Below are 14,814 nucleotides of genomic sequence, written 5' to 3'. Positions count from 1 at the left end.
AAGAAGTTACATACTAAAATAGCCTAGGAATTATTTTAAAATATAAATTAATAAATACTTTTAAAGTGCGATACTCTTAAAAAATTATATTCTGAGGCTTTTACAATAACTGTTTCTATGCGCTTTATATACGATATTTATTTAGTTCTTTGCTGTTTTTTTATTAGAAGTTTTGCGTAAAAATTATTTAAAATCTTTTATGTAAAATTCAAATCAAATTAGCTAGAGGTTGAGAATGGAGGATGATGTAAGGATAAACCTGAAAGATAGAAAAGAATTGAGAACAATAGTGAGGATGGTAATGGATCAACATGAAAGATGCGTAGAAAGTTTTCATGGTCCATGCGCTTGGAAGGGTAACTTCCAACCCCATGGTCCATGGACCATGAAAACTTTCTATGCATTCCTGGTTAAGAACCACTGATGTAGAGCCATTACCATCCTCACTATTGTCCTTCATTTTTAAATGTTATAAAAAAATCAACTTATCTTTGTATTATTGTGTTTAATTATTGTGTGGCATATACATTACGTACTATATCATACGTTTTATATATATATTTTTAATAAATGTACTTATATATAACTGGTTCTTTTTGTAATTTTATTTTAGGTATTTAAATACATTATTCTGAGGAGATCGTGACCTTCACCTGACTGGAAAAGGAGTCGTGGAACGAAAAATATTTAAGAACCCCGATATAAAGGATATTCGCCTGATGAGTTATAATGATGGATTTCCATTTAATCTTCTAAAATATTAGATAAATATATCATATATTACGCTTACAAATAAGTTAATTTTATGTATAATCACTTATAAATTAATCATAAATTGCAAATACACGTTGTTAATTTCAATTAAACTGAAAGCGAAAACTAAGTTATAAGTAAAAATATGTCAAATCTAATTACAAAGAAACTAAAATAGCAAAAAAGAAATTGAAAAATATAAGCTTATTTCGTTTTTTTATTACAGGACTAACATATCAGTCAGTTATTCATTAATTCGGATAAAATATGTAAAACATATTTTAAAAAGTTATTTTCAGGCTCATTAAATTTGTTAGACGTAATCTGATAGTGTTATTAAGTTATTAAGTGTTATTAGTGTTATATATATATATATATATATATATCTCTGTTTAATAACACTATCAGATTACGTCTAACTAATTTCAATATATAGGCCTATATATATATATATTGAAATATTTCAAAAAATTTCCTTCTTTTATATAACATTATCGACATTTTTCACATCGACATATTTTAAGGTAAAGAAAAACGTAAAAAAAAATTTTTTTCCTGAAAAAATTCTGAAAATAAAATAGTTTTATTTATAGAAAAAGTTCACAGGGCGAAAAGAGTTAAAAAAAACACTGTCGTTCTGAACTGTATTATCCTGTACAGTACAGTACTTCAACATGTTTCTTATACTTTCTAACCCGGGGTTTATTTTTAAAAACACCTTTATTTCCCGGGGCCTATTTGAAAACCAGGGTTTAATCGCGGAAATTCGGTGTATACGCATACACATCACTAGTTTCTCTCTTCAGGTGTTTTGTATGGAGACTTTTAAATCATACTGTATACTACATAAGTATGGTCAAATCTCGTTAAAGCGCTCTCCTAAATAGCGCTAACAACAATTAATAAACGAATTTTTCCCGTAAATATTAAATATAAAATTATTAATTGTAAAGTACCAAATGATATCGATTTGTCTGTCCTTCCTTAATCTCGAAATCGGAGTTAGATATATGAAAGACGAGACGAGATATGGAAAGACAGGAGGCCCGATTAACTATATACGAACTTCGCTTCAAAATATTTTCCCCTTAAAGGCGTTAGATAGATGACTGGCACGACACTACTAATTTGAGATGGAGAGCATATATTTTAAATAAAATAAAATATGGTTAAAAATTGCAGCCCGGCATTTTGGGCAGGGTGCCCCAATTGTATCGTTGTGCTTTGTAGTGAGCTATTTCGTGCGTCTTTGGCGTCAGTTTTGCCTTGCGAATTTACTCTCCTTGTAAGTGCGATAACGAAACCAAGGGGAAGTAGTAACTGTACCTCCAAGTGGTCCTGCCCGCAAGTAGCCCCTCGTGGGCGAAACTAAACAGTTACTGCGTTTCTTACTATTAAAAAACAGTCCTTTTAAGGACTATGGCGAAGAGGCACAAAACCTCTGATACAGACGACGAGGTGTCGTCGCAGGAAATGGAAGTTTCCCTGCATGATGAACGAATTATAATGGCAGAAGGAATCAGAGCTGATATAAAGGAGTATATGCTGAACAGTGGCAAGAGTCGTATAAACTCCAAAAGCCACGTGAGCTACGTGGTTGAACAAATTGATAAATTAATAGACTTATTTCGCCACAAAGAAGAAGCGGTACCGTTGCAAGCCGCAATGGAAAACATCAGCAAAAAGCTGGATCAAGTTTTGAATAAACAGACTTCTTTTCCGCAAAGTTATGCACAGGTTACTGCACCTAAGAAGACAAGTAAACCTAAAGAGGTTATTTTGGTGGAACCGTCGAAAGAAGGAGATGATCCTGAATATACAAAAGAACAGTTAAAGAAGAAAGTGGATCCAAAGAAGATAGGAGTCGGTATACAGGCAGTCCGTAAACTGCGTAAGGGAGGGATTGCCATTGAACTTAATAGTGTTGAAGACAAGAATAAACTTCGTAAAGAAATAGAAGAAAAGACGGGCCTTAGGACAAGGGAGCCCGCGAAGAAGCGACCAAGACTAATCATCTATGGGGTGGCTAAGGACACTCCGAAAGAAGAAATACTGGATTGTCTTTATGAACAGAATGAAGTTTTGAGCACAGGTATGACAATGGAGGAGTATGCCAAGGAGATTGAGTTAAAGTTCCAATTTGGAAGTAGAGAGAAAAGAACAGTAAATTGGGTGATTGAGGTCACTCCAAAAGTGAGACAGATGTTGTTGCCAAGGAAAAAGATCAATCTAGGTTGGTCACGCTGTGGCATTGAAGATTATATCAATGTGGCACAATGCTTCAAATGTTGCAAAATAGGACACATTGCCAAAAATTGTCCTGAGAAGGACATAGTATGTAGTCAATGTGGTAATAACCACAAGTATCGGGATTGTCCCAATAAACATAGAGTGGAATGTTGCAATTGTAAACGAGAGAAATTAAGAGAAGTGAGCCATAATGCCTTTGATAAGAAATGCCCTTTAGTGCAAAAGGTACGTCGACTCATAATTGCTAAGATCGATTATGGCAGTCAATAATAGAAATATAAAGATTAAAATGGTTCAAGTGAACGTGCAAAGATCGATAGCGGCTACATTGGCACTGACTAAAACGATGGAAAAACTTGATATAGCTTTGGTGCAGGAGCCCTATTGTTACAGGGGTGTACCAGGCTATTTAAGAACATCATATAGAACTCTATATAATGTAGATGAAGGAGTAAGACCAAGAACAATGGCTATAGTGAACAATACGTCAATACCAGTGTTATTCTATGGTAACTGGAGCAATGATAGCATGACTTGTTTCGAGATAGGAAGTGGTAGTGAAAGCATGGTATTAGTGAGTATATATTGCCCGATAACTGAGGACTTAGGTCCCCTTCTTTCGAATTTAGATGAAGTGATTACAACTTTTGCACATAAGCAAGTAATAATAGGGGGTGACATTAATGCGCATTCCCAACTATGGGGTGACACAAATAATGATGACAGAGCAGAATTATTTTTGGATTTTGTCAGTTCCAACCAGTTACACCTACTTAATGATCCAGAGTCACCTCCAACTTTCGATGCTCAAACAGGAAGAAGTTGGATAGATGTGACTTTATGTAATGGAAGAGCTTTAAGCAGAGTATCACAGTGGACAGTTGCGCCGGTCAGTAGTCTAAGTGACCATGGTTATATTTACATAGATATAGAACATCAAGACCGGATAGTGGAAGAAGATACAATGCAGTATGCAGTTAGACATGCCAATTGGACTCTCTTTCAAGAAAGACTGGAAGAGGTTATGCAGAGCACAAGCCTCGATATCATAATGACAAAGGAAAGGGCGGAAATGATAATTACAGAATTTAACAATAAAGTGGTTCAGATATGTGAGGAAACCATCCCTAAAAAGAAGAAGGGAAGGAAGAAGGTCCCGTGGTGGACCAGTGAATTGGGAGAGTGGCGGAAAACAAATAACCGGCTGAGACGCCGATATCAAAGAAATAGGAGAGAAGAAATACGACAGAAAAGTAAGAATGAATATTTGGAACATAGTAGGAAGTATAAGGCAAAGATTAAAGAAGCGAAGATCAAATCCTGGCAAGATTTCTGTACCCAAAGCTCGAATAAGCCTTGGGGCTACATTTATAAAGCTTGTATCAATAAAATTAGACAGCCACAATACTTAACAACGATAAAGGATGGAACCACTTATACAGAGGGAATTGAGGGCACAATTATGACACTAATGAATGGGTTTTTCCCTGAGGATAACCCAGACGAGGATACAGAGGAACAGAGGAGGATGCGAGAAGAAGTACAGAGTCAGTATCTAGGACAGCTAGACCCAGAGTTTACAAGAGAAGAGGTGAATAACGCTATCCACCGGATTAAGCCGGGGAAAGCACCAGGCAAAGATAAAATAGTGGCCGAAATACTATACAAAATCTGGGAAACTGGCCCTGGGTTTATCCAGGACTTATATAACTTGTGTTTAAAGTTCGGAACCTTCCCAAAGGTATGGAAAATCGCAAAACTTGTGATTATACCTAAGGGCGATAAGGTAGATAAGAGCTTAAGGAAAAGTTACCGCCCAATAAGCCTGCTGCCAACAATGGGCAAAGTTTTGGACTTTATGGTTAGTCAACGAATATTGCAATATCTGGAACAGAGAGAGTTTATGAGCCCAAAACAGTTTGGGTTTTTACCGGATAAAAGTACAGACGATGTAATTTACAAGGTTGTTGAGACCATAACAACTAAGCTAAATAATAAGAAGTATTGTTGCGCAATAAGTTTAGATATACAAGGGGCATTCGACCATACATGGTGGCCCCTTGTTTTGAGTACGCTAAGAAGAGCGGGATGTCCGAGTAATATCTATGAAATTGTGAAGGACTATTTTAAGGATAGGAAAGTGGAATATCAAGCAGGTGAATCATGCATTGAATACAATTTAAGTCGAGGGTGTCCGCAAGGATCTAATTCCGGACCCCTCTTCTGGAACATTGCATATGACAGCTACCTAAAAACTGACAAGGGTAACGATATAGCCGAGTTCGCATACGCGGACGATACAATAGTCCTTTTTGGAGCGAATTCGAGAAGGGACATTGAGAACCAAGGAAACATACTATTGAACCTGATCTCAAGTAGGGGAANATTATACATCTATTTCTAATGACATAATATTAAAATCTAGATGAGAATGCTGTGAAATACCTAGGGCAAGTTTATTTAATTATACTATTAATTAGTTCAGTAACTGAACTTTACACCCGTACGGATTTAATTAATTTCAACACTACAAATACTTCGAAATTATCTTATATATGATCAAGATATAATTAAATAATAATAAAATTTCGATTTATAAATATAAGTTAATTTTTAAAAATTCTCTGGACGTACAAAATTTCTGGATTTTATTGTGGATCGTAAGCAGCAATCAATAGTGCTATCGAGGAATTACATTTATATTTGGTACTGGTCTATTAGTTTGTGTAAACTCTAAACCGATTTCTTTTAATGTGAATCTCCCATTTGGGAAATTTAAGTTCGAACGAAATTCTTGCTTCAATGCCTTTTCTAGAAATAAAACAAATTTAGAAATTTGAAAGTAGGATACTTTCAAAAGCCTTGATAATTACTGCAGTTATCACTTATAACTTTTTCTATACATGCGATTAAAATAGCAAACTAACATCAAATAATCTCTCCAAAAATGAAAAAAACCATTTACATAAAATAATTAAACACGTTCATAAATATTTCAAAATACATATAAAACTTTGGGTATATTTCAATTAACATAAATAATATTGTTTTTTTTTCTCATAAAAGTACACAATATTAAAAATTTATAAAGTAAATTATTTATTGTGATATGGTCACAATGCCTGAGTGAAATTTTGAATCGTCGTATATAGTTAGTCGCTCCTGCCCCTGAGGTTTTCATATCTGGTCTTGTCTTTTATCTATATAATTCCTTACTCAAGATTAAGGGAAGACAGACAGACGGACGGATAGACGACAGTGGGAATTTGTAGGTCTACAATTTCTTTTTCAAATTGTAGCTTAATTATCATCACGTTCTTCGCAAGGTTTCAGCAGACTACGGATTGTCAGCAGACAAAGTCGGCTTCGATATTTTATATCGACTTTTATTTTATTTAATTTTTACAATTGGAAATGCCATGTATGACAATGAAATGAGCCCGGCATTTTGACCACATGCCACAATAAATACTTGCTCGTTTGTCTTTAAAATTGGCATTAGATTTGGATCTTATGCCAATTTCAAAGAGAAACGAATGATGGTGCTAAATGGAAGTTTGACAGTGAATTATTCGAAATAAACTTTTGTAAAAATAATTATTTAATATATTTTAAAATACTTCAAAATTAACTTATCGAAAACTATTGTTTTTAAAGAAAGAAAGTATGGCGATCGATCAAAAATTGACCCACCAAGATTCTTATACTTTTATAATCAGGGGACTTTGAAATGTCTCCTGATTCAGAAAAAACCCCAAATTTTTTCGGGTTTTTCTTCTGCGTGTTTGAATGTTAGTGTATGTCACGATTTTGTCCACACTCTTTAAAACTTAATGAATCCTCTGCTTTTTGTCGAACGTTTTTGAAATTTTGTAGGGAAGTTTATGTATTAAGGGGACAGATACTGTTAAATTTAGGTGGTTAAAGGTTGAGTATTGAAAGTATAAGTCTGCAAATTGAAAATTGCAAAGTTATACTTTTCCAGTGTCGTCTCTCTGTCCGTCTGTCCTTTGTTAATCTCGAGAACCAAGTCAGATGAAAATCGAGACTAGATATGGGGGCCGGAGATCACAAATATATACGAATTTCCAGGCTGGATTAGAAGTCCTGTGAGTTCAGTTCTGAATTTTTATTTAAATTAAAATTATTTTATTTATACCGTATCTTATAATATTTATAAATACTATAAATGATATATATATATATATATTGCAAATTAAAATGCAAAAACAATCGTTTGGATTTTGCTAATTAGTAATTTTCNGTATCTTCTCCAGCTGTTATGAGATTTTATCTAAAAATTTATTTACATTATTAATTATTATAAAATGGCAAAAAAACTTAATTTTGGGTGGGGTGGGGATGAGTTTTATAATAAAAAAAATTGTAAATGATAGTAACGAGTAAAATTTTTCTTAAGTCCAATCTCTCTCGAGATGTGAAACATGATTATCTCCCCACCCCTCGACCTTTAACTACTAAAATTTAATAGCATCTGTGCCCCTAAAACACAAATTACCATGCCAAATTTCGTTTTTTAATCTCTATCCCATCCTGAAACGAAGTAAACGCCAACACACACACATTCTTGGTATCAGTTATTTGAATTTTTGGGTTCAGAGATGTTAAAACGTGTCGATTACAAAAAATCCTAAATGTCAAATGTGACACGATTAAAATATTATAATAGCCGGGAATATAACTCCTGTTACGTTAAAAGTATAAAAATTTTAAAGGTTTGATGTTATTTAATCGAATCTGGAACATACGAACGAGGGATAAATACATCAAAATTTTTAAAAAATTAAATTAAATTAAATTACAATTATTTTCCTTATAATTATGTATAAATTTTAAAAATTAAAATGTTTTGGGAAAATATTTTCTTATAAAAGATTGCTTTCTTATAAAGCCCCTTTTAGTGGAGACCCCAGGAAATTGCCCATTTTGCCTATAGAATAACGCGCCACTGCTTTAAAATCCCTAAGAAAACACCCAAGTAACCATCCAAACAATATGTTTTTTAATTATTTCGTGTAATGTAAAACCTAAAACCAATAATGCTTTTAGTTCCTGAAGCTCGGTTTACATCAGAAGTCAACAAGGCTCTTAACATATGATGGATCATTAGGATCTCCATGCTAACCATGTACTAACTGTACAGTATACCAGTAGCAGAGGAGATGCAGAAAAGTGGATTTTTTACGTTGGAATTGAGTTATTATGGATTTTCTTCAACACTGCTGCAAATTGAATCTTTATATTATATTTTATATCGATATTAATTTAAAGAAATTGTATTAAATTAATTGTATCGGAAGTACAGTATTTAAATTCTTGTGAAATTTTTTCATATTTAAAAACAATTTTTCATATATAAAATACTATAAAATTCCTTTTAATTATATTATTTCGTGATAATTAATTTCAATAAGGTAGAGCATGAGTACTCATCTAACTAATATATCAATTATTGAAGGCGTGTAATAGATCGTAATGTACCCTATCGAATTAATTATACATCTATTTCTAATGACATAATATTAAAATCTAGATGAGAATGCTGTGAAATACCTAGGGCAAGTTTATTTAATTATACTATTAATTAGTTCAGTAACTGAACTTTACACCCGTACGGATTTAATTAATTTCAACACTACAAATACTTCGAAATTATCTTATATATGATCAAGATATAATTAAATAATAATAAAATTTCGATTTATAAATATAAGTTAATTTTTAAAAATTCTCTGGACGTACAAAATTTCTGGATTTTATTGTGGATCGTAAGCAGCAATCAATAGTGCTATCGAGGAATTACATTTATATTTGGTACTGGTCTATTAGTTTGTGTAAACTCTAAACCGATTTCTTTTAATGTGAATCTCCCATTTGGGAAATTTAAGTTCGAACGAAATTCTTGCTTCAATGCCTTTTCTAGAAATAAAACAAATTTAGAAATTTGAAAGTAGGATACTTTCAAAAGCCTTGATAATTACTGCAGTTATCACTTATAACTTTTTCTATACATGCGATTAAAATAGCAAACTAACATCAAATAATCTCTCCAAAAATGAAAAAAACCATTTACATAAAATAATTAAACACGTTCATAAATATTTCAAAATACATATAAAACTTTGGGTATATTTCAATTAACATAAATAATATTGTTTTTTTTTCTCATAAAAGTACACAATATTAAAAATTTATAAAGTAAATTATTTATTGTGATATGGTCACAATGCCTGAGTGAAATTTTGAATCGTCGTATATAGTTAGTCGCTCCTGCCCCTGAGGTTTTCATATCTGGTCTTGTCTTTTATCTATATAATTCCTTACTCAAGATTAAGGGAAGACAGACAGACGGACGGATAGACGACAGTGGGAATTTGTAGGTCTACAATTTCTTTTTCAAATTGTAGCTTAATTATCATCACGTTCTTCGCAAGGTTTCAGCAGACTACGGATTGTCAGCAGACAAAGTCGGCTTCGATATTTTATATCGACTTTTATTTTATTTAATTTTTACAATTGGAAATGCCATGTATGACACAAGATTTCCATCCCCATTTACTCTGATACATAAAATAAAATACATTATTCGCAAATATTTGTGACTATAGAGAAATCAATAATCATAAGGAAGTGTGGAATCGTTTTCTGTCTAAACACCAAGTTAGAATTCAGTCGAATTACTCGGGTTCGCGTGACATTGTCGCTTTGACTCCACTGTGTCTGAGAAACGAAGTCATGGATCCCGATTTTTATTGTATTTTTAATTTCTTCGTCTCGTATTATGTAAAATGGCGAAGTTTAATCAAAATTAACGCATCAAATTTTGAGAACTCAATTCTATAAGTCACATAGAAGAGGCTTCTCTAAGGTTCCGTCTTAAAAATCTTGATCTGAATCATTTGTAAAAAATTACTATATTTCGAAGAGAATCACTTAGGCGCGGTTATCCTGCTAAGGATATTAAATATATTGTTTTGCAAACTACAGTGATGCCTCGTATAACGTACTTAATCCGTTCCAGGTGCACGTCCGTTAAGTGAAAAGTCCGTTATACGAAATGCATTTTCCCATAGAAATACATGTTAAAACATATAATTCGTTCTGCAGCATAAAATAACCGTAATGTACCATGATAAAAATGAAAATGGAGCAGTCACCAATTATGCCGGGTAGTCAGATGTTGTGAGGAGGAGATGGAGGAACACTTACTTCATACATTCATACAGATACAGACTTTTTACACATTGCAGCAGGTCTCTTTTTATTATTTTTTAATCGGAGTCAGATTCAGGAGAGGCTACCGGAGCTTGCAGGGTCAACTCCTCTTGTTCCATTTTTTTTTGGCAGCTTGCTTCTTGAGAAACATGTCCAAGGTGATTTGTTTCTCTCTCTTCTTCAACACCTGTCGGAAATGACGAGCAAAGGTGTCATTGTAGAGATCATTGATCCTGTTGGCCTCAGCTATGTTTGGATAGTGAGTGTTGGTAAATTCCTGAACCTCTCCCCATTTGACAAGGAAGTTTTTGTTCTTCTGATGATTTCTTCTTTGTTTCAATTGAAATCACCTTTCTGTTCTTTAGAAGCCATGATTTGCACAACACTTGAATAGATCTAAATACCCCTGCACTGAGGTGATGTACGTAATAAACAAGGGAGCAATCCGAATCCCAACGGGAGCTCTGTACTTCAGATATACTAATAATATATTCTAATAATACTAATATATTATAAAAATAGCAGATTGTCATTGGCAACGGCAAAAGTGTGGAAACATCATTCGTACTTGTTCGCAGAAAGACAGTTGTTCGCCTCACGTAACTGCCGAACGAAAAGTCCGTTGTTCGCAGCCAGTCCGTTGCTCGAGTCACGTAACAGCCAAACAAAAAGTCCGTTATTTGCAGCGTCCGTTATTCGAGGCGTACGTTATACGAGGCACCACTGTATTAATATTAAAAGTTTAATGTTCAAGTATAGTACTTACAGCGAATTAGGTTAGGTGCTGTAGAGTACTCGTAGAGTACTTTGCTTGCTCCTTCCTGTTCGACTGGACAGAGTAAAGCAGTTGTTTGAGTCACTCTTCTAATGTGATTAGTTGATTACTGTCTTTCGGAGTTATCACGTCCATAATCTACTCTTTCCGCTCGTTAAAGCAGCCAACCGAATTCGCCATTAACTTTATCTTGTGTAATACTTAATTTTATCTTTCGTTTCTTTTTATTGTTTATCAAAATTTCATATTGCTGTTTATGTAATTATACATTAATTAACACTCTTACAGTTGATGATAGCCAGATATTTATATACTCTAACCCCTAAATAGGGTCCGTTTTCCGTAATGACTCCTCGGGAGGCATCTTTTCCTTGGCATATTGCCTGCGTTGCCTTAAACCATCAATTCTAGAACTTCCGAACTGTGTAAATTTATCTTCAAGGAATAGAAGTGATAGTTAGTTCTTTGATTTCGATAAAGCGCTACTTCCTATGTTGTTAAAAATTTAGAATGCTAAAGAATATATGTTAATTAAATTCAAACTGTGGAATTATATTAAAAATATAAATCTCAAATATATATAAAATCCGAAAACAAGTTGCTTAACTTTCTCGGCAACGTTTAAGACTGCATGTGTGGCGCCATCTGTTAAAAATATTAAAAGTTTTTAATAATAAAATATTATAATTATTATAAAAAGGCAAAAAGCTTAATTTCGGGTAGAGATGGGATTTATAAAAAAATTGTAAATGCTAATAACGAGTAAACTAGTCATTGGAGATACACTTGACCCCCTTTATCTCCCCACCTCCTTGACCTTTAACCACCAAAATTTAATAGCATCGATCTCCCTAACACAAACCTCCCTTACACAAATCTCCGTGTAAAATTTCAGAAATGTTCGACAAAAAGCAGATGAGTTATTAAGCTTAAAACAGGATGAAGAAAATCGTTTCCCCCCACACACACTAGCATCCGTACATACAGAAGGCACCCGATTTTTTTTTTAAATTATTTTTGCATTTCTGGACGTTTCAAATTCTCCCGAGTTCAAAAATGTAAAAATCTTGGGGGGGTCATTTTTTGACCGATAGCCATACTTTTCCTCTGTTATCTATTGATATAATAGAGCCGGAAAAACAATACACGACGATTCAAAAATGGCAGTTAAAACTTTACGGTTTGATCAGCTATTGAATTTACAGTGAAATTTCGGATTCTTACGTGTATAAATTGTCTTTGAATGGATCTTTAACTCAATAATTTCTTAAAATCCTAATAAATCTGTTTTTTGCATCCTTTTTCACTTGGTTTTATCTCACATGTAGCGTTAATAATTTAAGATACTTTTCGTAGTTAATGCAATACATCTACGTGACTTTACAGGAAAAATATAACGTCTTATCATTTATAATTAATCTTTTCAGAGTGAGGAAAAAAATATTCTTATTGATCGCATTATTAAAAGTTTTCTAAATTAATATAACTGAATAATTTTTAAAACATTTAGTTTCAAACATTTAATTTTTAAAACATACATAAACCACTAAACACTGTGGACTCAAACCTCATCAACGTGTAGTTTATCGGGTTTTCTTCACATTGTAACGCCTAAATAGAAGTCAGTTTCCCATAGAAGTTTCCATGATCATCATAAAATCCATTATTAATATCATTATTTATGAAAATTTTCAAATAAATTTTACAAAATTAACCGAGTTCCTTTTTTATCTTCTTAACTAAACAGTAATTACGAAAGACAAAAATAATTAGAAATCTTGCTTTTATAAGTTTCTTTTAAGAGAAAATTTCACTAAAATTATGTAGAATCAGTGACAATTTAATATTTTCACAGCTTTAATTTAGTAGTTTATTATACTAAGAATGCCGAAATAGAAAATTTCGGCATTTTTACTGTAATAAACTACACTTCTTCTCAATATTAGACGATGATCAGATTTCAGTTCTTAATCATTCAATCTATTTTCTTTTCTAGTTTTTTTTCTTATTTTATAAGGGAATCAGATTAAAAATCAGTCTTAAAAGTTCATCTCCTGTTATTATAATATCGTGTCAATTTATTTCGAATAATTTCATGTTTTTTTACAATGAACATTGCCAAAAAAAACTTTGTTTTTATAATTCTCTAATACAATAGAATAAATTTTTGTATTTATAATTAACATAAGCAAATATAAATTTCTTAATGCTTTTATTGAAAATTACTTCATTATTAATTTAGTTTATTAAATTTATAATTATTTAGTAAACAACTTCTTTAAACATTCCGTTTTTAACAAAATGTTTAACAATTTTTTTGAAAATGTATGCTAATAATATGTCCTTTAGAATCTTTAGAAATGTCACCTTTTATTTTAACAAAAAGTTGCAATATGCTAATTTCGTGTTATTATTTTTATATCTTTTCAAAAATTTTGTAAATTATTGGATACATTAAAATATTTAGAAAATAATCAAGTATGGTAGTCAATAAAATTTGATATTTTTACTGAAATAATTAAATAGTGTAAAGTTTAAAATTAATAAAAAGTTGCATTTTTTATTTTTCTTCGTTAAAAATAATCGTTAAAAATCTTCAAGAATTTATTAAGTACTGTGATCCAACGAACAGATCCTTCAAGATCTGATTGGTTCCTTCTAAAACAGCAGGCATCAGCTCGCTGCTTCTCTAGAAGGAACCAATCAATTTAGAATGGAGACCAGACTCACAATGGAGGCACCATCAAGCTGCCTCTATTGTGAATCTGGTGGAAACTACGATAGATACAGAAAAAACTTCGTCTTAATTAATATCCCAGAGCGAAAAGAGTTATATTATCAGTAAGTTAATTTTTAATAAGTGTAATATCACTGTTTTTGTTAATCTTCAAATAATAATTTCCATTAAATCTGACTGAGACATGTATGCCCAAGGCAGAATTCGAACCCTTATACATTCAGTACGAAAAGAACAACGACCAATTATTTAAATAACTGCAATTTTTAATCATATTTTAATTTATTCTATTTAAAATATATGCTCTCCACCTCAAATTATAGTGGCTTGCCCCTGTACATCATACTTTTCCTGCTAGCAATAGAGTCGTGCCAGTCTAACACCTTTCGAGGGGAAATGTTTGAATTGAAATAACACGACTTCCGGTTTTCATCGGAAGTTCGTGTATAATTAATTGTGGTTACCTGCCCCTAAGGTTTCCATATCTAGTTTCGAATTTCATCTATCTAACTTCGTTCTCAAGATTAAGAAAAGACGGTCAGATTAAGAAAAGACAGTGCGAATTTATAGGTCACAATTATTTCAAATTGCATCTCAATATGATTTAAAAATTAAAACAAGATTGTTGCTTTGTTTTTCTTTTTGTATTTAAACATTTAGAATAAATACCTGAGATATGATGCGATATAAAATCTCTTGATTACAGTAATAGGTTATTGCATAGTTTTTATGAAACGGAATATAAAGTTCAACAGCTATTATTTCTTATTTAAATTAAGGAAACATTAATTTTTTTATTTAAAATAATAATCCAAGATATTAATATTCATTAAAATCAAGAATTGAGGTAGGACCTCTGTATTTTGGATGAGTTCCTGATGTAAAAAAGATCAAGTGAAGACACCATTTTGTATCTAAGTACCGATCTTAATTCATTTTTATTATTAATCATACAATGTTTTATACTTCAAAATGCATAAAAGTTTGTTTTAATATCATTGATTCGCTTTCAATAGAGGCGATATATGGCTACTATCGTGAAGAGGTGTTGTTAACTCTGGTA

At 32.2% G+C, this 14,814-nt stretch overlaps 1 protein-coding gene across 1 annotated transcript; it reads left to right on the top strand.

The window, feature by feature from the left end:
- The first annotated feature begins 2,172 nt into the window (after nucleotides 1–2,172).
- Nucleotides 2,173–3,273, top strand: LOC111633731. Its single transcript, XM_023378340.1, has one exon. It carries the CDS (start codon nucleotides 2,173–2,175, stop codon nucleotides 3,271–3,273), a length of 1,101 nt encoding a protein of 366 aa, XP_023234108.1.
- The last annotated feature ends 11,541 nt before the right edge of the window (nucleotides 3,274–14,814 follow it).

This window comes from Centruroides sculpturatus, unplaced genomic scaffold (assembly GCF_000671375.1).
Source record: "Centruroides sculpturatus isolate CEXI.00-Female unplaced genomic scaffold, Cexi_2.0 scaffold732, whole genome shotgun sequence".
Classification (NCBI taxonomy): domain Eukaryota; kingdom Metazoa; phylum Arthropoda; class Arachnida; order Scorpiones; family Buthidae; genus Centruroides; species Centruroides sculpturatus.
Note: the sequence above shows the minus strand (reverse complement) of the source record. Positions and strands in the feature narration are given on the sequence as shown.

Bases quoted from the DNA above. Each gene is read 5' to 3' on its own strand.
- LOC111633731 (XM_023378340.1), top strand. From the start codon at position 2,173: ATGGCGAAGAGGCACAAAACCTCTGATACAGACGACGAGGTGTCGTCG.